Raw genomic sequence first — 27,686 nt, 5'->3', positions numbered from 1 at the left:
GGTGACCCAGCCATTTTGAATTTTATTTACCTCTCTCTGGAGCTAGACACATGAGGAGACACCCAGTTCAAAAGTGCAAAGAAAAAGAAGGAAGGAAGGAAGGAAGGAAGGAAGGAAGGAAGGAAGGAAGGAAGGAAGGAAAGGAGGGAGGACGGAAGGAAGGGAGGGAGGAAGGAAGGAGAGTTAGAGATAGAAAAAAAGAGAAAGAAAGAGAAAGAGAAAAAGTGAGAAAGAGAGCAGTTTCAGGTCTGATATATTCAAATTTGGTCTGGACACTTCCTGTCAAACACTGAAGCTGCCAAAGTTGACTCCGAGAGCCCCCCTCACCAGGCCAGTACAATTTGATCATTAAACTTCAAGATTTTCACAACTATCTCCAGTGACCTGGGGCATCTTTGGGGAAGGTCACGGAATTTCTTCCAAATAAAACCAAAGCGGGGGCGCCTGGGTGGCGCAGTCGGTTAAGCGTCCGACTTCAGCCAGGTCACGATCTCGCGGTCCGTGAGTTCGAGCCCCGCGTCAGGCTCTGGGCTGATGGCTCGGAGCCTGGAGCCTGTTTCTGATTCTGTGTCTCCCTCTCTCTCTGCCCCTCCCCCGTTCATGCTCTGTCTCTCTCTGTCCCAAAAATAAATAAACGTTGAAAAAAAAAATTTAAAAAATATATATTTAAAAACCAAATAAAACCAAAGCGAACTCAGAAAGTGAACAAGAGAAGTGGTTTTAGAAGCTACTTTCTAATTCTGGGTGGGCAGAAAATTGTCTTTTATTCTAAAGTAACATGGAACAATTTTCTCATCTACCACATCTTCCTATCTAAGAAATCTGAGGCAAAGGCACCAAACTATTTCCAAATGCAACAACTTGCAGAGAGAGACTGACCAGGGCTCTGTGTCCCCTGAAATCTATTCAAACATGCCCAGGGAAGGGAGACCAACACAGCACTCAACACACACAACGGAACCTATCTGACATTAGGAACCTTTTGCTGAGACAAAGCACAGTAGGCTGAAAATATTACAGCATGATGGCAGGCTGAAGAAACCAATCTGATTTCTTTTTCCTCTGTGGCGGCTCAAATGACAAACTAAAAAAACACTCCAAGATTACTATTTAGACTTAAGGCAATTTAAAAAGCGAGGTCTTAACCAAAAAGCCTATACCTGGCATTCAAAAAAATACTTAACAGTTTTTTGGATGGACTAAAAGAGCTAAATTGTCTACATAAAATCTGTACAGCAAGGACCTGTTTTCAGCAGGTAAGCCTATATACAAGTAAGAATCTCTTACTCTTGTAACATTGTCCTGTTTTAAGAGAAAATGTAACTCCCATGCCCTGCAGAGTCCTCTATGACCCCAGAGAAGCAGGGACCTATCTCTACTAGAGAACTATTTACACTGCGCTATAAATACACATACAACACACATCGGCCCCCTCCTATGTCCCAAATAGGCTGTGAATGCCTTCTGTGAGGGGTTATGGCTCATTCATTTTTATATCTACAATGACAATTAGTAGGCACAAAACATTTTTTTTTTTTTTGCATGAATGCCAAATGGAAATGAGTTTACAACACCACCACTACTGTTTACATTTCAAACATTCCCACCATTCCCTATCTCCAAAACAATAATGCCAAGTTGCTACCAAGTTTACTGTGTTCTTCACAATACAGTACTTTGGGACTTTTTAATGTAAACAATCATTCTTGATTAATTTTCAAAACAACGATACAAATGTAGCATTTTTCTTGGAATGGAAAACTTGCTTGGAGGTTACTTCATTCTTTTTCTCTTTTTCAAAAGTGCATCTCGTAGTGCCAGCTGGAACATAAGAAAAAATATCTAAACATGGGAACTCTTGGGTACCCCATTATACTAATTTGGTTATATGGAGATGTACAACAATGGACTCCTGTCAACAAATCCTCCTGAGATGATTAAGTGTGTGTGTGTCTTGGGTGTGTGACAGATACTATTTCACAAACTCTCAAGCACTATTCTTTGGTTCCTAGAAATTTTTAACCGACTGCGCCACCCAGGCGCCCCTCCTAGAAATTTTTAAGATGTCTTTTGGATTTCAACAAGGTATGTGTTTTTGTTTGTTTGCTTTGTTAAAGCATGTTTGGGGCGTGGAAGTTACTCTACGTCTTAAATGTTCAAGCTTTTTGGATTTTATGATTTTAAGGTATTGACTCCTTGCCTTTATTTATATCTGGGTCTTGGAATGTCTTTGTAGATAGAAGAGATCGAGGATAGATACTGAAGGTAGAAAAATTAACAAGTTCATTTTAGCCTAACTTTCATGGCTGAGGAGGTATTTCTCAGACTCATCTGTCCTACAGTCTCATCTGTAAAATATAAAATATAAGATCACAGTACCTGCTCATATTGTTGCACACTGACTAACAGAGTTAAAAAATGGAAAGCTCTACAGTAAGAACTGTACATTAGCTAATGATGTTGTTGTAACCCAAGGTTACACGGACTTAATTCTGCTCATTAAACTTTGTAATAAAGCACAGGCTACTCGCTATTCTCACACATATCTCAGTTTCCTTCTCCCTTCAAATGCCATCATTTGAAAAGTATATTCTTCCTCCTCTTCCTTTACCTTTCCTAAGGCTTTACTGGAAGATCCAACATCCCCTCTTTTTCTGCCATGTGCTTCACCTGCCTTTTCTAGTCTCACCTCTTTTTTACATATTCTATGAGAATATTCTAAAAATTTACAGGAAGACCTCATGTACACTTTCAAGCCATGTAAGACCCTTTTATTTAGAATAAAATATCACCAAGGGACAGAAGGGGTATGAAATGTGATGCTCCGTTCCCAGAGGAAGCTTGAGTGTGTAAGATAATAGAATATACATATTGGTCGCTGCCCCTGGTTCCTGGCATAGAGCTGTTCAAACTTTGGTAATTCCCTAAGTGATAAGAGCATATCATTTTAATATTTGTTTTTGACCCTCTCCCTGACACAGAGCTCCCCAAACCCCTGTAAATTCCTAAGTGATAAGAGCCCTAGGAGCATCTTTTGTTCTAATGAGGCAACTAGGTGGGCTCTTGGATGGGGGCTGGTCCAAGAAAGACCAAGCCATGATTAGAAACTTGGAATTTTTAGGGCTCCTGGGTGGCTCAGTCAGGTAAGCAGCCAACTGCAGCTTGGGTCACGGTCTTGTAGTTTCGTGAGTTCGAGTCCCGCATCGGGCTCTGTGCTGACAGCCCAGAGCCTGGAGCCTGCTTGGATTCTGTGTCTCCCTCTCTCTCTGCCCCTTTCCCACTAATGCTCTGTCTTCTTTCAAAAATAAATAAACATTAAAAAAAAAAATACCTTGGCATTTTCAGCAATCCTTGCCCCCCAACATACAAACTTCTCCAGAGAAGAGAAAGAGGCTAGGTACAGAATGAATAATCGATCATACTTATGTGGTGAAGCCTTCAAAAAAAAACCCTGTAGTGTGAGGTTCTGACAGCTTCCAGGCTGGCGAACACATTCACACCAGGAGGGAGATGTACCCTAACTCCACAGGGACAGAAGCTTCTGCATTTGGGGCCCTCCCAGACCCTGCCCTATGTATCTCTTCATCTGGCTATTCATCTGTATCCTTTATCATATACTTTAATAAACTGGTAAACTTAAGTAACGGTTTTCCTGAGTCCTGAAAGCAGCTGTAGCAAATTAATCAAACCAAGGAGGAGGTGACTAGTCAGAAACACTGGGCTTGAGACTGGTTTCTGAAGTACGTGGGGGGGTGGGGGAGGAACACTTGGGGAGGTGGCGAGTATAGTCTCATGGGGCTGAGCCCTTAACCTGTGGGATCTGACACTATTTCTAGGAAAACAATGTCAGAATTGAGTTAAATTGTAGGACACTAGCCAGTACTGCAGAGAACTGCTTGTGTGGGGGAAAAAAATCACCACATATTTGGTGACCATAAATGTTAGAAGTGTTCTGTGTGAGTAGAAAAAAAACACACACAAAAGGTAAACTGAACTGAGCTTTTCTATTTTAGGGTCACAGGTCAGTTTTGGGGATGCTCTAAAGTTGCACTGCCCAATACAGTAACCCCTAACTGCATGTGGCTTTTGAACATTTCAAAAATAGCCAGTCCAAACTGAGATGTGCCACAAGTGTAAAACACACACTGGATATCAATTAGTTCAAAAACAAGAAGGTATAGTATCTCACTCATAATTTTCATATTGATTACATACTGAAATGATACTATTTCAGATATATTAGGTTAAATAAGATCTATTTCTAAAATTAATTTCACCTTTTTCTTTTTACTTTTTTATTTTAAAATTATACATGTGGTCTGTATTGAATTTCTATTGGGCAGTGCTGGTCTAGAGTGAAGGAGAGAATAAGAAAATTAGGAACCTAGAGTTAAGTTTTGTAACAGAGATACCTTGAAGAAAATATAGAGCAAGGACACATAAACAGAAATTCAGATTAATTTTTGGTTCCAAATGGCAAGAAAACGGGAGAACAAGGAAAAAACATTCTTGAACCAACAAGTGCATATGTCCAACGAACTCTTAAATAAAAATTCTTTAGTCTTTGAGAGAGGAGCTTCATGACTCAAGAGGTGCTGGCAAGGAACAAAACAAGGCTTCCAAATCAAGGCTTCCAAATCATGCCAAAAAAGGCTCAGTAAAACAACAGAGGAAGTAAGAAGCAGGGGAACACTGTCACAAAATGTAGCAAGGTCACAAAAACTGCATAATGAAAGAAGGAACAAACCATGGTGCAACTCAGTGATTCTATTTCCTCCACCCTCAAATCTTACAAAGGTCTGCTGAAGGATAAGCTAATGGACTGAATCAATTCAACCATGAATTTAAATTGAATTGGCAAAATTCAGGTATTTATAATCTGAAACTGCACCTTTCTTTTCACCTTGATTTCAACAACGTCTATTCAAAATGCTGCCACTTTGTTATTTACATGATGTTGTTGGACATAGTTTAGAACTAGAAAGATTAAATAAGCAGATAGGTAGATTTTAAATGGCACCTTAATTCAGTTACTACTGCCTGGGTGGCCGCACAAATGAAACACTGCCCTGGAAAGCTGGCCATTAACATGTCTGTCTGGCACACTCATCTTTGGCTAGCAACTTAGGAACACTTGTTTCGTCCTAACTTGATTTCCTGGTGATCCTTCAGAATATATTTAAAATATACTCTGGTACACCCTCCGTAGAGAAAGAGACGAAAACATGAATTTGTTTTATTATAGCAAATAAAATAAGCAAGGCAACTGAGTCACACAGGACTACATATAAAAGACCACAAATGGATAAAATGAAATCCCCAAAACCTGTAAACATAAAAGTTTTGCAAAAGGGCACATTAGGAAGGATCTTGATATTTTGTTTCACAGATGCAATGTCAAGAATTTTAGCATAGGGATGATATTACCGGCCATCTAGCTTCCACTCCTGCAGTTATAGAGGAGGAAAAGAGACTCTCCTTTGGTCACACAGCTGAATCTCAGTCAAGTCAGGTGTAGGATTTACATGCCCTGACCACTTGTTACCTCTCCATGTTCTCTAATAATGCTCCCCATTAATCCTAACACAAGGTCCTAAAAGGCACAACTCTGTTTTGAGTAAAGAAGTGTTAAAATGACAACAGTATTCTAACCAATCAAGCTTCAAGTTGAACTCACCTGCTTTTCTCGGAAGGAACGCTTGTTCTTTGACCGGACATTATGGCTATACCGCATCATCATGAAGTTCTTCTGTTTTTTCTTCTCTTTATTTGTGGAACTAGAAAATGGGTTCATTTTGGTTTTCTTCCTCACAAATTCTTTTCGGTCTGTCTTCCCAGCCTATTAGCATACACAAAAAAACACTTCAAGAGTTATCTAATCCACATATGTGTCTCCTCTGTGCCAGGCACAATCCTGGGTGCCAAGGACAAAAAAGATTGATGTAACTCAGTCCTTGCTCTCCAGTGACTCAGTCCAGGGGAGAAATGACCATTATATATTGTAATGGGGCAAGGGAAGCTCAGTAGAAGAAAAGGTCATAATTCAGCTGGTCAGGTCAGAGAAGCTTCCTAGAAAGGGAGATGGGTAAACTGTTTATTATAGGATCAAGGCATTCATGGTGGGAGAAAGGAGGGGAAGGGTAGAGCATTTCAGGAAGGAGGGATAGAATACGAAAAGGTGGGGAAGAAAGAACATGGATTTTTAAACTTATCTAATCAGGTTTCAGTACAAATGGGATGAATGCACAGGGTGACGTGGAACCAGTATGGGATGGTGCCTAAAACAAATGTATAGAAAAGAAAGCGGAAATAGTAGGCAGTAGGAAATGTTGGAAATGTGCAATCATACCACAGCACTTGCCGGAGGCTTTTCATTAGTGACTATTAAACATTCCCCTGCTTTCCTAATAGCTTGGATGCCTCCCAGATACCAGAACACGTACTATTGCCTTTCTGTGTTCTACATCTTGTTTTTGATGGTGGTTGCATGGTTATCTAGTTGTTAAAACTCATCTAACATAACACCAAATATCTGTGCATTTTACTCTACGTTAATTATACCTTTATTTAAAACATCAAAATAAAACACTGCCGTTCTATGGCTATTCACTTTATTTAATTTTTCAGCTTATTTGCTTTTTGTTTGAAGGGAACGATATGCCTCACTTACCATTGCCGTTGCTAGTCTTGTCTCCTTGTCAGACTTTGGTTTTTTATGAAGGCGTTCAATGTCCCGAAGAGAAAGTAACTCACCCCTGAGGTGAAGAACAAATACAATATGAAACAAGGGTGGAACTCCTTTCCGTAACACTTTCATCATCACATGAGCTGACTGAAGAAGACTTGGTATATGTGTCGTTTTACCTGGGCTCCTCATCACTATCTATTTCAATGTGTTTCCTCTTTTGGGCCTTCCCTGGTGCAGCGTCAAGTTCTTTCCTCATTTGGGCCATGCGGATTTTCTGGAAGTCTTCCTGAGTTAAAACTCGGCTAGTGCTAACGGCCGCAGCTTTGGCTCTCCGCTCATCCATGGGCATGCTGTTGAGCTTCTTGGACTTGAAAACACACAACAAAGGTTTAAAGAGCTACTAGCTCAAGTGAGAGCTTAGAACCCCAACAAGGCCCACCATGAATTAGGTGTTAATAAACACCCAAGTGACGTACTTGCACAAGGTAATTTTAGGACTTACGATTTCTTGCTGTTCTTCATCAGAAGAGTGGTGCACATCAACCCACTCACCATCGGCATCTGCCTCCTCACTGAGACTGGTGGTCTCCCACCCATCTGTGTGAGAAGCAGCACACTGTTAGTACTCAGGGGGAGTTGAAATAAATCAAGCAAAAGTAAGGTAATCAAAGTCAGTGGAGCTCTACTGACCAAGAATCAAGCAATATTTATTGTTAAATAAGCCACATCAATTTAATTACTTTATGGAATGCATAATAAACATTGACCATGATCTACCATGAGCTAAAATCTTATAATCATTTACCTCTCACAACTCAACAGAAGAGGAACAGACCATACAAGTTACCTGCCCCGAGCCACATTGCTAGAAAACACAGTCTACGATGAAATGAAAATCATGTCTAACTGTAGAGTCCATGATCTTTCCACCAAACCATGTCCATCAAAATTGCACCTGTACATTTATCTTGGCCACACAGCAAGTATCTGACAACTCATCTAAGCATATTTATACATGTTTTTAGAAACTAGTGAGCAACAATCATTCAGACAACTGAAGTCATAGATTCTGGATGTGAAGGAACCTGGTAGATACCTCAATGAAGAGATATTAGTTCTTAATGGAGTCACAGTAAGCTTTCAAAATCACAGACACTTGCAATTTTTCAGTTGTTCCCCATTAGAGTGTCTCAGCTCTTTGGTATAGCATATATACAACCACACCCGATAAGACCCCAATTCTATGTCCAGTCTGGTATCTTGCTATATCCCACCCTGTATCCTACATTAATAATAGTTTCCTAAATACTTCAGGGCTTTGCTCATGCAGAGCTATTTATGAAAAGGCTTCAAGAGCAGGGACCATATCATTCTTCTTCATATTGACAGTGGCTAGCTCACAAGTAACGCTTTAAAAAGTTTTGTTAATATAACAAATGAACTAACAGGAAGAAGATAGGACTCTAGCAACCAAGGTAATAAACACTAACTCTGGAAATTAAGTATTCTTCAAAAAGTTCACCAAGTGTTCTCCTTCACCAAGGAGTCTTGGAGGACTGTTTATGACTAACCTTCATTATTTTTTTCTAGGCAAAAACCCAAAAGCCATTATCGTTCCCAAGTGCCCCGTATGATCTTGATAAGGAGCAGCTTCCCTGGAGGATATGAACAGACATCTACACTACAATGTAAGTTTCCTAAGTGTAGGAACGATGGATGCCCTTTGATCCCCAATGCTTGTAACAATGCTTAGCACACAGTCCTTGCTCAATAAATATCTGCTGAATGAGTGTTCAATCAACATAAAGATTTCAAGGTCAATACAGTACAGGAGTGATTTTATCCTGGAAAATGGTAAAATGAAAATGAACCTTCATCATTTTCAGCATTCTCTTCTTTTTCAACTTCTAGAACTTCTGCTCCTGGAATGTAATCTTTAGCATCTAATTCTCCATATTCTTGCAGTCTTGCTTCTATGGAAGCCTCTGTAGGCTTACCCTAAAGGAAAGGAAATTGTTTTTAATAAGGTTCTTAGAAGGGCACTCAGGTGGCTTAATCATTTAAGTGTCTGACTCTTAATTTCCGCTCAGGTCATGATCTCACGGTTGTCAGATTGAGTTCCATGTTGGATTCTACACTGACTGCACAGGGCCTGCTTGGGCTTCTCTCTCTCTCTCTCTCTCTCTCTCTCTCTCTCTCTGCCCTTCTACGCATACACGCTCTCTCTCAAAATAAATAAATAAACTTAAAAATATATATATTTAAAAAAAGAGTCAGCATCAAAGAGCACATACCAACTACAAAATATTTGAGACAATGGTATTCAATCAATTGTATTCTGAGCTTAAAGAATACAATTAACCAATACTCATAGCCGAAGCATCACAAACACTAAAACTCATCCTGTGGGAAATTGTTCTCCCCTTCTAAGACCCTGACCTTTAGATCAACATATGCATATTTCACCTACCCGGAATTTCTTTTGCAACATTTGAGGATTCAGTGTTCGGAAGAGCTGAATCAAAGTTCTAGCAGACATCATCACATCTGTAAAATAACACCTTTAATTAGAAACTCCAGAGCGGGGTGGCTCAGTTGGTTAAGCATCCGACTCTTAATTTAGGCTTAGGTCATGATCTCATGACTCACAGATTGAGTCCTATGTCAGTGCAGACCCTGCTTGAGATTCTCTCTCCCTCTCTCTCTGCCCTCCCCCACTCACGTGTGAGCGCATGTGCTCTCTCTCAAAAATAAATAATCATTTTTTAAAAAAGAAAAGAAAAGAAACTCCAGAGCAAAGAGGCTACTGAGAAAAAAGAGTCACTCGATATTTGATCTACAGAGAATAACATGCAACTTACTCTTATTTTTGTGTGTTTTATACTGAGCCAGGTCTTGGAGAAGTTCTTCAGTCATGGCTAGAGGACATCGAGCTGTTATCTCTTTTATAGCATTGATTCTAGAAAAGGAAAATGAATTTTAAAAACCCAAACAGCAATCACAGATGGGTCAGTCTAAGGTTTCCTAAAAAAGACCAAATCAAAGGTACAGAAGTTGGGTTTTATAGGGTTTCTAGGGCCAACCGTACATTGAAAACATACCCACTTCCTGCAGGCACGTTCTACATACCCTACTGTCATGACCTCCCCAGAGTTCTTGTCGGTGACAAAATTGTTGGCCACAGTCATTAGCAATGACTGAATGATCTGAATCGGGAAAAAAAGGAAAGATGAGAGCTGATAAAATGTCTCCACCAACTCAAACACTTGAGGATTAAGGGACAACAGACGATTCACAGTGAAAAACCAGCCATCCATCTTCGTTTTGGGAGAAGGAAGGAATCAAGACTGAGGAAGACAGATAAAAGTATGTTGGGTTTCAGGCTTCTTGGTTATCCTCAGATTAAATTTTCCTCCCCTTCAATATTATTTTCCAATATGGATTTAAAAAATTGTTTTGACCCAGGACAATTCAATGCTATTTTAATCAAAGAAAGGAATGATCAGCTTTGAAAAATATTCACTATAAATTTACCGATAACTCTTGATCTCCCAAGATTTGGCAATTAAAGTGAGAATTCTCAACAACTTCTCTAAAACAAACTTTGCTTTTCTATAGTAAAAATTTTTTTTTCAGTTTCTATAACTAAACCTCTGTATCTATCTCCTTAAGAGTTAGTGTCTCTTCTTCTCACTTTGAAGAAAAGTGACACAGGGGAGCAGTAATCTCTGTGGGAATAGCCACCATGATATACTTAATAGTGGCACTGCTATGCAGACAGAAATAAGGTTTAAGAGTTCTCACCTCTGGGGGTACTAAGTGATGAGATGCTTGGGCAGCAAACAGAAGAATCTTTGTTACCTCTAAAAATGTAAGAGATCAGAAAGATCATAGTCAGTTTATTGCTCTGCCTCTCAGGACTAAGAGCAAACATGGGAAGCATATTCTGGCCCTTAATCCTATTGCTAAATCTAGCTGGAACGCCCAACCCTCAGGTGTCTGCATGGCTCACTCTTTCACTTCCGTCAGGTCCCTGCTCAACTGCTGCCTTATCAAAATGTCTTTCCTGACATAATCTAACTAGAATCTACCCCAGTGCTCCCTATCACCTTAACTCTGCTTTCTTTTTACTCAAAAGACTTATCTTCACTTGGACACTGGACACATAGTACTCTCTGGATCTCCCTCTAGAATGCAAGCTCTACAAAGGTGAGGGCACTCTTTCATGCTCACTGTGAAATTCTGAGTGTCTAACTCAGTGCCCAGATTAGAAAGCACTAAATGAATGAATGACTACGAACATAAATACATACACACATTCTCTTTGAAAGGGGCAGGCAGTATAAATTAGGCAAAAGAAAGAAGTGAGGTGAATCCTAATTTGCCATTTATTTGCCTGGTCTTTTTTATTTCTATACCTTGCAGGATTGAAGTGAGGATCTGATGAGATGCTGTATGTAAAGCACTTTGCACAGTGCGTGGCATAGCACTGAGCTTGGCTCAGGTTAGATGTTTAACAAATGCTGGCTTCCTTCTTATCTTGGTTTAAGTTTAAAGGCAAAACAACCATCTCTTCTTTCCTGCTCTTATGTTGTTTTTATGTGCAAATACACGAGGGCAATGATAACAATAAGATAAAATCCTGATATCTATTACAAAGTTACAGTAGAAGGTCAGATTTCTTTTTTCACAATTTTCTACCTGAGTATTCATGGTATTACAAAAAGACTTGCTTTAAGAATCCAGTTTTTTGTTTTCCAAAAATAACCTTGTTAACTTGATGAGAACAATGAACCCACAGCAGATTGTGGGAAAGAAAACATAAGGGTTTCTCTCTCCTTCTCTGAAACACACTCCTAATTCTTTAATAATTACAGAACAAAAGACTGGGATGGCTACTCTAAACCCAAGGCCACCAAAGGAAAATGGCAAGTGGGAGGCTTACCTCTTTGGTGGGGCTGCAGAAATCTTTGCACAAAGGGATAGAAGTTGAAGAGAAAAAGCTGCAGAAAGAATGCACTGACTTTAATATTTACATAACTGCAGCTGTAGAGTTTCATTTCTCCCTAACACAATTTTATCATCACGTTCAACTAACTGGGGATCATTTTTTACTTTTGATTTTTCTCAACAAGCATTCATGCCCCAAGACGATTTGATGTGCTGTATTACCCAAGGAAAGGGAGCCTATGCTGCTATCCTCATTATATCAAGAAAGAAGAAAGTATATGCAGAATAAACCAGAGGAGGGGAAAAGTCAACCCAATGTAACATTCTTCTACTTTTAAAACTGGTGTGGCTGCAGAACGATTTTTTTTTAAGTCTTCAAAGATAAAAAGGATTACCAGAAGGAAAAGCAATGATATTAAGGCTTCAAAGTAAGGGATAAAAGAGTAATTCAAATCTGAATAGCGCCTGGTATAATTTCATCACCCAAACCCTACAGTTCTCATTTTATTACTGGACACCAGTCCAATCACACTGGAGGAATTACTCTGAGATCTATATTTTAGGGAGAAAGCACTAGCACTCTGGAGTCTACCTAAATAAAAGTGACAGGATCTAGTTATTAAAGCAACTGTATTCTTTTTTTAAAAACAGCAGTACAGTTCACAAGCAATATTATATTAGTTTCAGGTGTACAACATAGTGATTTGACATTTAAATATATGACAACATGTTCACCAAACCAGCTGTAATCTTGAACTTCAGGAAGAGAAACTATGGAGATGGACTGCTCTTTCTCAAAGTTCATCATATCAGAACAAATTAATTAATTTTTTCTATTTAGCCACAGAGCAAAACGAAGACCGGACAAGTAACAAGGAAGATTTACGTTCAATATAAAAATGGACGCTCAATTACAGTCAGTTGTGAAACTCTAGTTATCATTTCTAACAAACACCATGCTTAAGTAACACATCACTTCTGCTTTCCGATCAAGCTCAAATTCAGGTCTGACAGGAAATTTCTGCACAAACATAACATAAATTGACCTGGTAATCCTGCTGTTGGACTACAGCTCATGGAGAAAAAGCATTCTATTCACTAAAATGTTAAGTCTTAGGAAAAGGGAACAAATGCTTTCATTCATGGGTACTTTCATCTTTAACAATGTATGTCGACACTGCTAGATTTTCAGTAAACCTGTTTTACTTTTTTTTCCTTAAAAAAAAAAAAAACTTTTTGAAGAGAGTAACACATCCCATGATGTAGAGAGCAGTACATCTCAAGAGCAAAATGATAGGCAACAACCTCAATGGCCATTTCTTCAGTGGTCTAACTTTTTGGAAATCTCTCCTTTTCTACAACAGCAGTCTATGAGTATGTGTGAAGTTTCCATGTGTATACCATATGTATGTATGTATGTATGTGTGTGTGTGTATATATATATATAATGTGTGTGTACACATATATGTGTGCATATGTATATATGTGTGTACGTATGTGTGTGTGTATAGATCTACACACACAATATATATGTGTATGTGTGTGTGTGTGTGTGTGTGTGTATAGATACACACACACAATACCACCAAGGAGCTCCTGTAATTTAATTCAGTATGAAATAAATGACAAGAGAATTCAACTCTGCAAACATGACAACCTCCTTACCAGAGTGGTCTGAAAGTCAGGAAAGCTATAAAGAGGTAAACAAACTGCAAAATGTAGTAATAATCAATAAAAATATCCAGTTTACGTTGGCTCAGAAAAACGTATATGCAAAACAAATAAACAGTAGAAACACAGAACACAAAACAGTCTGTCCATAAACTGAATATATGTACAATTTAACATCCATACTTACTGATAAGAAAACAAAATTATAAAAACAGCTATTTTCAGAGTGAGAGATTTTATTCTTCTGTAAATTATATGGGTTTAAGTGGTTTTAAGAGATAAAAGTAAGCCACAGTTCTACCTTAATGGCTTTCCTTTTACCATGAATGATTCTACTTCTAATATTCACCAAAATGAGAAACATAATGGAATGCAAACCTCGTGAATTCCCACCAATCTGGAGATGAGGTTCATGAGCATCATTTTCACCTCAAACCTCTCCTTAGAGCTCTCTAGCTGCTTTAGTAGTTTTTCTGCAAAATCTGGAAAGGAGGGTATCAGAGAAGTCCACTGTAAGTCCACAGTCTATACAACATTGTCTAACAGGTGTAGAGAAAGGTAGCGGTTAGATCAGTGACTGGTACAGTTGAACCTGAGAACACTCTGCTAAACCAGGATGGTAAGAACAGCAGCATGACGGAAGGTGAAGAGATTCACACACAGGTGAATATACTGTCAATGGTGCTCAAAGTCAAGTCTTAAGTCCCCCAAATTTTAGCATCAACATCTTGAATGACTGTTTGGAGCTCCACTTAACAGTTCGCTAGAGCGTGCCTCCCAAAGCGTGGTCTGCAGACCAGCAGTAGTGGGTCCACCTGGTAGCTTGCTAGAAACACAGAATCTCAGGCCCCACCCTAGACCTACTAAATCAGAATCTGCACCAACAAAAGACTATCAATTTTTCATTTAGTCAAGTACAATGTCCTAGCGCTATGTTGTTGTTAAAGACATGAAGCAAAGAGCTATTCTTCCACATTGGTTATACCCAACCAGTAACAACTAAACAATTACTGATTGTCTAGTAAGTGCCAGGGATCTTATATTCCCTGGTAACAGGCAGAGATAAGGCCAAAAAGGAACTTGGGAAGTCATAATTATAATACCTTGGGGATCATGAATCAAATGAATAGCTGAAAAGTTAAACACCTCTGGTTTTTTCTTCTTTTTTTGTTTCTGCAATAAAGTGAGAGGAAAAACATTTACATTACATCAGACTATTGGGGGCGGGGAACCCACAACAAATCTGTTCCAAAAACCTTTCTTTCAACTAGAACAAAAGGTGGTTTTTATCTTTTAACATTAAACCTCAGGAATGTTCCAGCAAATAGCACCTGTTAAGACTTAAAGGAATTTAGAAATATAAACAAAAAAACACAGAAGGGCCAAATTAATGAGTTTTCAGAATAACCAAATATAACAAAATTTAAAATGTATTTTATTTGTGTACTCTCCTGAGAAGGTAAGTTTAGCAAAAATACCCTAATATAGGTCATCTTGCTTAGGACAAGTGAAAAGTGAATTTAAGCAAATTAATTTATTCAAGGTATAGATTTTGCTAGAGTTGAAAACATTTAGTCACCTAAAAAACTAGTACTTAAAAATTCATCACACATTTCTAAGTCTTTCAGAAATGCTATTTCTTCATTTCAAATTCTTAACAGCTTCCACTAAAACCCCATATTCTATAGTCTAATCACTCCTACAACATTTTCCAGGTATGAGTCTCACCTTGAGCACTTTCATAGCCTTTTCCAACCTTTTCTTGTTTTTGGAACTTTTTTTCCCTGTGGCATATTGCACTAGCAGGTCTCTTGCTGTTGGTCCTTCATCCTGAAGAAGAGACTACTTTGTAAACAAGGAAAATCTGCACAGAAGCAAATGGTAAACCTTTCAAAGACTTCTGTGTACTTATGCTCTGCAACCACTATAAAAAATGAGCATGACTTAAAATTCAATAAAAAGTATCTGCTCATGTGTACAAACAGGTACACACAAAGATTTTCACTGCAACACTTATTTTTGCTTTTATATTTTGCTTTCAATTTTATCAAAGTATAGAATACAACTTTGTTTTTAATTGAAAGAAATTGGAAATAATATCATGAGGAAAATGCTTAAGCTATAATACATTCATATTCTGAAATATGTGAAGGTTAAAACAATGAGGTAGATCTGTATGTACTTAGAAGATCTAAATTTTTTTTTTTTTTTTTTTTCAACGTTTATTTATTTTTGGGACAGAGAGAGACAGAGCATGAACGGGGGAGGGGTAGAGAGAGAGAGGGAGACACAGAATCGGAAACAGGCTCCAGGCTCTGAGCCATCAGCCCAGAGCCCGACGCGGGGCTCGAACTCACGGACCGCGAGATCGTGACCTGGCTGAAGTCGGACGCTTAACCGACTGCGCCACCCAGGCGCCCCTGTACTTAGAAGATCTAAATGCATCAGTATATCTATATATATGACACAAAGAAAGCAGTTGCAGAGTAATATATATGTTATTTATGTATATTTCAAAGACCTAATATATACATAAGACAATACACACACATCCGTATATAAATACACAGGAAACAGGATGGTTATCTGTGAAGATGGAACTAGGAAGTGGAAATAAGACAAGGTTAAGAAAACTTTTATTGTATCTAGAATATCTGAAATCTTTTACAATAAGAATATATTGTTCATACATTACTTAATAAAATGAATTAAAAGATCTTATTATAAATTCTAGTATTCTTATTACCAAAATGCTAAAATGGGAAAGGGTATTTTTTCTTAGAATTTCTCCATTTTGATTTTAATAAAAAAATATTAAGTTTATTTATTCATTTTGAGAGAGCGAATGAGTGCGCAACCAAGTGAAGGAGGGACAGAGAGGGAGAGAGAGAATCTTAAGCAGCCTCCACTCTGTTAATACAGAGCCCAATGTGGGGCTGGAACTCACGAACCGTGAGATCATGATCTGAGCAAAAATCAAGAGTTGGACACTTAACCGACTGCACCACTCAGGCACCCCTAAAAAATATTTTTTAATAAAAAAATTTCATGACATCATAAATCTTGATTTTGCCTTTTAAAGATGCCATGATATTATTCCTCTCCTCTGAATTCTCTATAATGTTGACATAATCTCAAAAAATATGCTGGCAGCAATTTCCATTCTAAGTTTATATAGTGAGATAAAGGTTAGCTTTGGAACTAAGAACAAGGCTGAATGAGTTTAACTTTTATTAGTTCTTTAGCCAATCTTAGTGAATGTAAGTGACAAATTCTAAACGATAAAATCTCAGCATGGCAGAACACAATAAAAGATAAAGGCGACATGTAAGTTTCTTTCTAACTTGAGCAGTCATGGATTTTACAATCTGTACTGAGAGCAAAAATGAAATCTGATAGACTGTAAACCTAAGAAAGCATCTACTGTTGAACGTATAACCTCAGACTCTGAGTCGCTGTCCTGTTTCTCCTCTTCATCTTTCCCAAGGAAAAATGTCAAAGCAGCAACTAATATCTAAAGACCAATCAGAACAAAAGTCAGTGACTCACCCCAGCTTACAACAAAGAATAAATACTTTTGTTTACACATTATTCATGCACAGAACTAGGATCTGAAGGAACAAAATCAGACTGGTGGGATATGGGCTCATTTTTCTCAATTAAAACAATGTTTTAATAATGCTATTTATCCTAAAAATATAAATAATTTTAAAAAATCCAGGCTCTACATAGTTGTTATCTTTCAAGTAGATTGCCAAGAATTTATTTCTATATCCAGCCACCAACCCACCCCCCACCACCAAAAAAGTGACATTGTAGCCCTTCTAACAGAAAGTCCAACATATTCTTAAATTTCTTTCAGCTGTGCTTTGGCCCAACAAAAGAACAGTCAAGAATTATAGGATGAAACAAAATAAACACTAAGGCATCATTTAGTACAAAGCATTTAAAGAACTCCTAACTTTATTTGCCGCCTCTAAAGCACAGATGAACCAGGGAAGCAGCCCAAGCACAAAGAGAGCATTACTAAACACGAACTGCATGCCCTACGCTACCTCTTCCCCACACAGCCATCTCCTCCACTTTCCATCTGGAAATGACTACAGACACATACCTTAGTGACCTTAGAGAAACACGCGGTTGTTATCACATTGACAGTTTTGGCATCATTCCTGGGGTAAGACAAATGAAGGTTTTCAAAGTGAATTTTCATTCTACTGCATTTCATAGCATTGACAATGGCACAAAATAAACAATATGTATTTCTTTTGTTTTTGAGAGAGAGAGAGATCATGTGTGCAAACGCACGTAAGTGGGACAGGGACAGAGGGAAAGAGAGGGAGAATCTTAAGCCAGGGTCCACGCTCAACCCAGAGAATGATGGGTTCAATCCCGTGACCCTGGGATCATGACCTGAGACAAAATCAAGAGCTGGATGCATAACTGAGCCACTCAGGTGCCCCTAAACAATAAAATATATTTCTGACAGGTTAGAATACACAGTTTAAATAGTCATGGGTTACAAAGGAAGAAAAAAAAAAAGTCATAGATTGCTAAATGCTAAATAGTCAACCACAGGTGAACATTTAAACTTTAGCCCAGTCTTCTGTCAGAAAATTATGCAGCCATTTTTAAGATAGATTTTTTTTTTTGAAGAATTTTTAATGACATAGGAACCTATTTAAGTGAAATAAAAAAATGAATACAGGGGCGCTTTGGTGGCTCAGTCGGTTAAGTGTCCAACTTCGGCTCAGGTCATGATCTCATGGTTCATAAGTTCGAGCCCTGCGTCAGGCTCTGTGCTGACAGCTCAGAGCCTGGAGCCTGCTTCAGATTCTGTGTCTTTCCCGCTCTCTGCCTCTCCCCTGCTTGCACTCTAAGAAATAAAATGAAAACATTTAAAAAAAAAAAAAATGAATAAAAACTTATTAGTGTAGCAAAATTCCAACCATATTTAAAAATTCACATTAAAGAAAAGACAGGAGACAGTATCATAAACTGTTAACAGTGATCATCTCTGGGTGGTGAAACTATCAAAAAATTTAAAAAAAAAACCTTTCTAGCTTCTCCAATTTTTTTTGTTGCAATGAATATTACTTTTACAGTAAAATAAAAATTAGCAAATAAGAAAAGCAAAAAACATGAATCAGGAGTAATGTATCAATAAACCAAAGTTTACAGAACATGGTATTTCATACAGAGGATAAAGTGACTTAAAAATTTTCAGAGTGGCAGAGTAGAAATAGCACAGATTTGAGAGTCTGACATCCAAGTTTTTTTTTTTTAATGTTTATTTATTTTGTGTGAGAGAGAGCAAGTGAGTGAGTACGGGGAAGGGGCAGAGAGAGGGAGAGCGAGAATCCCAAGCAGGCTCTGTGCTGTCAGTGCAGGGCCCAACATGGGGTTTGATCTCACAAACCATGAGATCATGACCTGAGCAGAAATCAAAAGTCAGACACTTAACTGACTGAGCCACCCAGGCACCCCCGATATCCAGGTTTTAATTTCAGCTCTGTCCTTGGCTAGCTACTAAGCTTAAACTCTATGAACTTTAGTTTTGTTACCTATAAAATGGGGATAATTCCAGATAAGCTGAATTATGTTATTCTTTTTTTTTTTTTTTTAATTTTTTTTTTCAACGTTTATTTATTTTTTTTGGGACAGAGAGAAACAGAGCATGAATGGGGGAGGGGCAGAGAGAGAGGGAGACACAGAATCGGAAACAGGCTCCAGGCTCTGAGCCATCAGCCCAGAGCCGGACGCGGGGCTTGAACTCACGGACCGCGAGATCGTGACCTGGCTGAAGTCGGACGCTTAACCGACTGCGCCACCCAGGCGCCCCTGAATTATGTTATTCTAAAGGTTGAACAAGGTAACATGAGATATAGGTGCTCAAGAAATGGCAGCCAATGTTACTAGTTATTTGGATTGCTCTATATTTTTATTTCCAACTTAATTTATGACAGATATATTAAAGAGCTCAAGATCAAGAAAAATATTGGTGTATGTGCTCTGTAGTAATTCTAAATGAATATGAGTCTATTTCTCAAGAGACAATTACGTATATATTACCAGATGTTTCTTCTGTAGAGTTCAATCATCACATCCAAAGATATCTTGGCTGCAGTTGCATTGCTATCTCTTAACATGGTATACATGAAATTCTGCAACACCTAAAGAAAATGAGGAGAAGGAAGACTCAATACACTGCTGGTACAATGCTGCAAACATGGGAAACAAAAGGGTACTTACTATGTTCACTTTATTGTTCTTGTGTTTTGCATTTATATTCTTGATATCAGTGACAATATGTGTGTATAAAGTCTGAGGAAAACAAAAACACATACACGTTAACCAACGTTTCTAGTCTTGCTCATGAGTAATTTGGAAAAAAGTACAAATGTAGGGGAAAGTTTAATTTTATTCACTTTTCATTCTATAACAAGACACCATAAACAAAACAAAAGGCAACAGCTAAAATGTAAAAGAAAGTTGCCCTGAAAAGTAAACATGGAGTTACCATATAACCCAACAATTACACTCCTAGTTATATATCCAAGAAAAAATGAAAATATATTTCCACACCTATGTCCACACAAATATTCACAGCAGCAGCATCCACAATAACCAAAAAGTGGAAACAACCCAATAGTCCATTAACTGATGAATGGACAAACAGAATGTGGTATACTCACATAATGGAATAAATTTGGTAACAAAAAGGAATGAAGTACCGATAAATGCAACAGCACAGATGAACCTTGAAAGCATTATGCTGAGTGAAAGAAGCCATACACATATACTACATATTGTGTGATTCCATTCATATGAAATACCCAGAGTAGGTAAATCTGTAGAGACCGAAAGTAGACTGGTGGCTGCCTAGGCCTGACAGAGATGAGGAAATGGGAAGCTACTGCTAATGGGAGGAGTGTTTCTTTTTGAGGGGGGATAAAAATATTCTAAAATTGATTGTGTGATGGTTGCAAACTCTGCCAATATACTAAAAATCATTGAACTGTACACTTTCAATAGATGAATTGTACGTGAATTATATCACAATAAAATTGTTATTTAAAAAAAGGAAAGTTGCTCCACTTACTTAGCCCCTAATGCATGCAAGATGATACTGGCAATACAAATATCACCGACACTTGGAAAAAATTTATTTATTTGAGAGAGCAAACAGCACAACCAGGAGAGAGGGGCAGAGGTAGAGACAGAATCTTAAGCAGGCTCCAAGCCCAGTGCAGAGTGCGCCACGGGGCTCAGGGTGCGCCTGGGATCATGACCTGAGCCGAAATCAAGAGTCATTTGCTCGACCTACTGAGTCACCTAAGGGGCCCTCCAGTTAATAAAATGTAAACTTAAATTTTTCTTTCGTAAATTTCTTTCACAAGCCTTCAGCTTCTAGGCTGGTTTATACAAGCAAATACTAGTCATAGGGAAATATTTATAACAAAAAAAAGTAGTGTTTTGGGAGATCCGTTGGGGGTTGTTACAGCTATGAGTGTCCAGTCCATGCTCTGATTTAGCTAGTCAGTATAGTACAGTGGGAAAAGGCTTGGGTTCTGGAGCCATATTGCCTGGGTTTATACTCCTGCTTCCCCACTAATATGTCCCATGAGTCTAGGATGTTACTCTCTCTTTGTGCATTAGCCTTTTCATCTGTAAAATAACAGTAATAATGAACCTTCTCTCATTTTGTAAGTAAACAAATATATAAGAAGCTCTGAATGGTAGCTGGCAAAAAGCAAGCACTCATTAAATGTTAGCTATTACCACCATATTGTATGCACACAAGCATCAATTTTTTTCCTGTTAAAATTATTAACTATACCAAGAATTCACTCTATAAGTTTAATGTTACTGCAAGGGAAAATGTGGAGATATAAGGGGGGGGAAGCAATTTTGCCCTTTACCTTTCGAAGAAGCTTATCATGGCAACGCAGAAGTTCAAAGAAGAGTTCTAGCAAACTTGATGGATTGATGAGATTCTTGTTTCTCAGCAAGATCAAAGCTTTGCAAAATGTCTAAGGAGGGAAAAGAAAACATACTATAAAATAATGATGATGAAATTAAAATGAGAAAATGGAGTACATATATCCCAAGAAAGTGTGATATCTTCTACTAACTAGGCACCATTTTGGGCATCAGAATAGTACAGTCAATAGTACAGTCTTTGCCCTCGCGCACCTTACACTGGGAGTGGGACAGACAAGCAAGGAAGCACCTAAACAGTTGTATCTCAGATAATGATACGTGTCATGAATAAAGTAAAACAGGGTAATATAACTGATACAGTGACTGACGGAGGGCTACTTAAGGAAGTGTCAAGATATGACAAACCCCTACGTGATCAATGAATGCACAGAAGTAAGAAAGGTGTGGTAACAAGAACAGAATAATCTGGAATCATCAACCTGATTTGTGACCTTACAAGGCGTTCCTTGGAAGTATCATTAGTACCAAGAATTGCCCAACAGCACTTGCAGCACAGCTGCTTACCACCGACTTTCACGAGTACCCTTATCGCCCAAGGTTTGGTTTCTACCAACTGTTCTCCATTAATGGAACGGGTAATCCTTGGAGAATTGTTGATTCCAAGTCTTGGGGCAGGAAAAGCAGTAAAAAGGGGTTTGGAACTATTTCCGCCAGAATGTAAGGATGCTTTCAAAAATATCAGGGGCTTTGGTAAAAGGACTGAGAAGCTCCCACTGGCCAGGTGATAACAATTTGGACTAAAAATAATTAAGGCTTAAAAAAAAGAAATGAACAAAAGGCATAAAAAGGTTACAGTGTCAAAGAAAGATAAAAAAAATCATTTTACTGATTTTATTAAGTGAAAGTTAATATACATAGATATTTTGTTTCTTCCATTAAGAAACACAGTCAGTTCTAGCTGTGTAAGCGGGAAAGAGTGAACAAAAACTTGGGAATGACTCAAAAAGTCCTGGGGAAGAAACAAACACACTAGGTAGTAAGTCCAGTAATTGATAAGGACTGGTGGTTATCACCATCACCAATTAAAATGAGGATCCACCAGTTTGTTCCAAATGATTCCTTTAAAGAGGAATGCTAATTACACAGACTCAATCCTTTGTGTCCTAGCAAAGGAAATCTCTATTATTTTTTAAGCCTATTAATCATCATAAGAAATGACAAAGAAACATACATACATTACTTATTTAACAACGCCTGCAGACCAGTTTAGTTGGTACTGTTAGACACACAAAACTTAAAGAAAATCTAATTATAGTACTTGGAAAGACACTAGGTCTCTATACTCAAAATCTCAAATCTGTATCATCTATAGGGATTCGAAAAGTTTCATGACATAAGTAAAAGTCTTTTGACTAATAGTTTGAGTTTGAAGTCTCTTGGGCTGTGCTGCCAGGTCCCACATCCCAAGTGAGAGTCATTCAGTTGGCAACCCAGAGCCTGAAACCTTGGCTTGTCTGAGATGGTATTCTTTTTCTGTTGGGCCTAATCAAATTAATAAAATCCTAAAGAATTATAAAAATGGTAGAATTAGAAAAATCCTGGGAAAATGTAAGAGTAAGAAACAAAGCTGAATCTCTAGACTTAGCATTGTACAAGTTTTGGCAAAGGATATTAATATGTTTTGTGATCATAATATTTGTGTTAAGTTCTACCTGCTGTAGAGGTATCTGAAAAGCAGATGTATGAAATCTGAAAATGCCTTAGGCTGAGTTCCCTAGCAGCAGAGCCAGATTCATTGCAGTGATTTGTCCAGGGTATGCTCTCTTCTAGAAGGGAAGTAAAGGAAGCAGGACAGGGCAGAGAAAAGAAAAGCGGAGGAAGGATATGTCCTTGGCTGGAGACCAGCTTTAGTCCAATCACAGAGAACCCCTGGAGCACAAACTGCAACATGAAGTTGGACCCACGCTGAGGGAAGAGCCGGGCTTTTGTATCTCTGGGTTAGTCAGGTACAACCTGTAGGCTGGGAGGGCAACCTCCCAGGTGCTAGGGTTCTCATCTAGCTGAAGACAAGACACCAGAGAGAGGGCAGCTGGGGGCCATCAGCAGCCAACATTCACCACCAGTGACGGAAATGGGAGCACTAGGCTGGTAAGGGGGAATCTCAGCCAGGACCCAATAACAACCACTACAGTGACAATGGCTTGAATGCTCCAACTGGCCAGTTAATGAATAAATTTATTAAATTCAGCATTACGGGAGTGCTCCTAATCAATTCCAGCTTGGCATTGCCCAGTTGGAACTGAATTTTACTCAAACTCTTCAAATTAAAAAATAAGTGAATCAATAAAGCATTGTAAAAAAGTTATAATTAGGGCTTTTAATGCATTTGAGATTTGAATGACTAGAAGGAATGAACCATGTATTCAGAAGAGGGAAAAGAGCTTCCTGGCAGGGTTAGCATGCTGGAAGAACAGAAAGATCAGAGAGGAGAGCAGCATTCTGCTACAGGAGACGAGGTCAAAAACACTGGCAAGAAGCAGATCATGTAGGGACTTATAGGCCATGTTAATAAGTTTGAGTTTTACTCTAAGTATAAATGAGAAGCCACAGAAAGATTTTAAGGAATTCGTGACGCATTCTGATTTATGTTTTAAGAAGATGTTTAGCTGAGGCTGTTCTCATTTGAACACATAATACATGCACATATAAACACAACACAATTTATCAAATCCAAATACTAGACCCACCATTCGAAGATCTGGATCCAAGACAGTGTGATTGTAGGAAAGAAGATCTTTCAGCTCTTGAGGAAAGTTACTTAAATGTTCTGGATAGCAGTGACCAATCTGTAACAAAGCAAAGGCTCTTCTGAAGTTTCTTTTTCTCTCCTACAATTCATATGCACATATTTATGATGTTCTGAAAAAGGAGAGTAAAAGGCTATGTTTCATAGAAGTAGCTAGTTCCAAATCATTTCTTTTTTATTCTACATGCTAATCTCTCTGACCTCTTTCATTGTTCTTGCAGTATTAGTAAAATATGTGTGATGTTGTTTAAAATCTGCTCTTATGATGAATTTAAAAAAAAAAAAAAAACAGTCTGAAAGTTTTGCTTTGGTTGGTTCTGCAAAAAGCTCTAGTGAAATCTTCTTTTTTTTTTTTTCAACGTTTATTTATTTTTGGGACAGAGAGAGACAGAGCATGAACGGGGGAGGGGCAGAGAGAGAGGGAGACACAGAATCGGAAACAGGCTCCAGGCTCTGAGCCATCAGCCCAGAGCCTGACGCGGCTCGAACTCACTGACCGCGAGATCGTGACCTGGCTGAAGTCGGACACTTAACCGACTGCGCCACCCAGGCGCCCCAAAATCTTCTAATTCAACTCAGGAAGAAAATAACATTTGTAAGAAACGGAAACAAAAAAATATTTTTTTACAATAAGTTTCCATTCCTGAATGGAATAAGGTTGGGTACTACTGGAAAGATATTCTGCAAACTGTGAAACAACTGGTCTTTGTTTTAGAAATTGTTTGTTTTCAGAATTATTATTATTTGTTTTCAGAAATTATTATCTTACCTGTGCCATAAACATCACCAGCTCTGCCAGTTCTTTGCTGGGTTTATTTGGTTGTAATTTGAAAATCTCCACATTGGATTTGTAGTGATTATACTGCTGTAGAAACTGTAGGAAAATAAGATATAAGTTAGTCACCTCCTATTATATGACTTTTTCAGTAAAAAATGAGTAATTACTTAGTACTAAGACATCTCTGATAGTGGCAAGGAGAAAAAGACATGGCAAAGGTGTCCAGAAACATCTTTTCCTTATCTGCATTCTTCAAAATAAGATTCCAAAAAAACTGATACATCAAATTTTTCTAAAGACCCTTTCCCTTATCATTAGAAATTTAGGTGGTATGGTGTAAAGAACATTAAAGCAAGAGTCAAAAACTCAGATTCTGGATCTATTCTGCCATTTATTATCCAAATGACCCTTACTACATTTTCTGTGTATATGAGCACTCGCAGCAGCAGAAAAATATTGGGTCAGAAAGTGTAAATTATATCACAACTATACAACTCTGCCGTCAAAATTACCATCTTCTTTTAAGGCACAAAAATAATGATAATAGCTTCCACTTACTCAGCAATTGCAATATGCCAAAGTCATTATGTGCATTTTCTCATTTAATTATGTTTAATTCTAACAACAACACAATCTAATGTTGGAACTTACCAGGCCTCAGTTCCATGCCCTACATCTACTCATCATTCCTAGACCATAGCTTTAAATTGTGAGTGTATGAGAGCGACACTATGAATATTTCTTTATATTAGCAGTCCTTACTAGTCCAGTGAACTCCAAATCCATAACTCCAACTGCCTGACATCTGTTGTCTTGATATCTAATAGACATCTTAAACCTAGCATGGTCAAAAAACATAACTCTTGATTTCCCCAAACAAAACTCTTAGGTCCCCAGCTTTCTCCAAGAGCAGGAATCAAGAAAAGGAACTACCGCCCCTCCATGCTTCAGATAAGACCCTACTCTCTTGACTCCATACCGCCGTTGTGACAGGAGTATGGAAAGAGCCCCAGAACTCGGTGTGCTGCTGCTAAGATCTTTATCTCACTTCTCCCCCCTTCCTACCCGTGGCTCAGCCACTAATATATGCCTTAAGATGATGAGAACTAATATCATTACACCCTTTATGTTCATCAGTCACCACAAATATACAAGGCTCCCAGGACATCCCTCATTCCCCTCTAGTCCCCAGACCAAGAACTCTTCGGTGGGGTCAGGGCATTATATTTTTTAAAGTAGCCCAGTCATTCTGATGCTCTATTGAAACCTGTTTCTCTCCTAACACACTGCTACCTCGTTTTCTTCCGCCCAACATTGCTGAGCCAGTAGGTGTCCTCTCTGCTCCTCGGTGCTACTTTCAGATCACTGGCATCCCTCCAGACCAGTACCCTTTTCTGCACTTAACTGTCCCCACTGCCAGCTTTGAATCCTATGTCTGGAGGTCCATTTCCGGCTCTCAGAAACAGATGTTCGACCCAAGGCATTCTAACATACAATTCATCAAGTGTTACAGACTTCCTCAACTTAGGGGTTTCTGAAAGGAAAAGGCTGATAAATCTGCATGGAAGTTGGAGGTTGGGGGGCGGGGCTGTCTCTCCACCTCTGTGAGGTTGGGAGATAAACCCCTTTTCTTTCCTCCCGAGGGACTCCTGTACCTAGCAGGAGAACTTTGGGCGAACCAGGATCCCAGCTCCACTCCACTCCTTCCCCCTGCTACTGTCTAAACCAGTCACACCCCGGTCTGTAGCGGCGCCGCGTCGCACTCCCACCTCCTCGATGTAGGCCGGCGGATCCCGCTTGATCAGATTCTGTAACTGCGGCAAGTTGCTGGGCAGCTTGTTATTGTTTCTGTTAGACATGCTGGCTACTGGCTGGATCCGCCAGGAGCAGTGTTAAGAAACCTCACACCGCCTGCCACCACCAACCGAATCAGCTACAGGTGGGAATCCTGCTTCCGAGTACGACCGGAAATAGCACATGGGACACTCGGTAGGCAGCGCCATCTTGGTTCTTAAAAAAAAAAAAAAGCCAGACTACGGGAGCCTCCGAGTGTCAAATTTACTCCCAGTCCCGAAATGCGCTGCAGTGGTTTACGCGAGGTTTTTGGGGGGCGTGGAGAGGGGGCTGGGGGGGACGTTTTCCACCCTTAGCCAAACACTCCTACTTAACGTTTTGAAATAATATGAAATGCAAAGTTTTTTTTTTTGCCACACATATTAGTTTATCTCGTCATTCTGACACTCCTATGAGACTGACACATGAGGATTAATCGTTTTTTAAATCCCACAGCCTAAAAAGCTTTTTCCTTTGGGAGTAGATAGCACTGTCCTATTTTAGAGTTGCGGGGGTGGTGGGAAGGAGGGATGAGGAGAGACGCCTGGGTGGCTCAGTCGGTTGAGCCTCCGACTTTGGCTCAAGTCAGGATCCAAAGGTCGGTGAGTTACAGCCCCGCGTGGGGCTTTGTGCTGACAGCTCAGAGCCTGAAGCCTGCTTCGGAGTTTGTCTCCCTCTCTTTGCCCCTCCCCTGCGCGCGCTCTCCCTCCCTCTCTCTCTCTCTCTCTCTCTCCAAATAAACATAAAAGATTAAAAAAAAAAAAAAAGCAATGAGGAGCGTAAGTTATTTTTTTTGTATAACTTTAAATACTGTTTTTGTTTTGCTTTTGGTTGTTTCAACTCCCCCCTGACCTACACAAGGTAAAAGGGCAAGACCTGGATTAATTGTAACATGTTGATTGACTTTAAAATGCAAATTAATTTGTGAGGCGCCTGGGTGGCTCAGTCGGTTAAGCGTCCGACTTCAACTCAGGTCACGATCTCGCGGTCCGTGAGTTCGAGCCCCGCGTCGGGCT

The 27,686-nt window shown here is 39.0% G+C and overlaps 1 protein-coding gene across 1 annotated transcript; it reads right to left on the bottom strand.

Moving 5' to 3' along the window:
• Positions 1–673: 673 nt before the first annotated feature.
• Positions 674–26,848, bottom strand: SDAD1 (SDA1 domain containing 1). The gene is made up of 22 exons (XM_030313652.1): positions 26,607–26,848; positions 24,829–24,933; positions 24,001–24,099; positions 21,232–21,342; positions 19,562–19,633; positions 19,382–19,482; positions 17,424–17,481; positions 16,749–16,823; positions 15,038–15,139; positions 14,413–14,482; positions 13,688–13,791; positions 11,634–11,691; positions 10,493–10,551; positions 9,818–9,894; positions 9,550–9,647; positions 9,159–9,235; positions 8,560–8,686; positions 7,191–7,285; positions 6,865–7,055; positions 6,671–6,755; positions 5,678–5,839; positions 674–1,821 (listed from the first exon to the last, which is right to left on the bottom strand). Exons 1-22 carry the CDS (start codon positions 26,694–26,696, stop codon positions 1,774–1,776), a joined length of 2,064 nt encoding a protein of 687 aa, XP_030169512.1. The 5' UTR covers positions 26,697–26,848; the 3' UTR covers positions 674–1,773.
• Positions 26,849–27,686: the final 838 nt, after the last annotated feature.

This window comes from Lynx canadensis, chromosome B1 (genome assembly GCF_007474595.2).
Source record: "Lynx canadensis isolate LIC74 chromosome B1, mLynCan4.pri.v2, whole genome shotgun sequence".
Classification (NCBI taxonomy): domain Eukaryota; kingdom Metazoa; phylum Chordata; class Mammalia; order Carnivora; family Felidae; genus Lynx; species Lynx canadensis.
The sequence above is the reverse complement of the archived record's forward strand: the minus strand, read 5'-3'. Positions and strand labels throughout refer to the sequence as shown.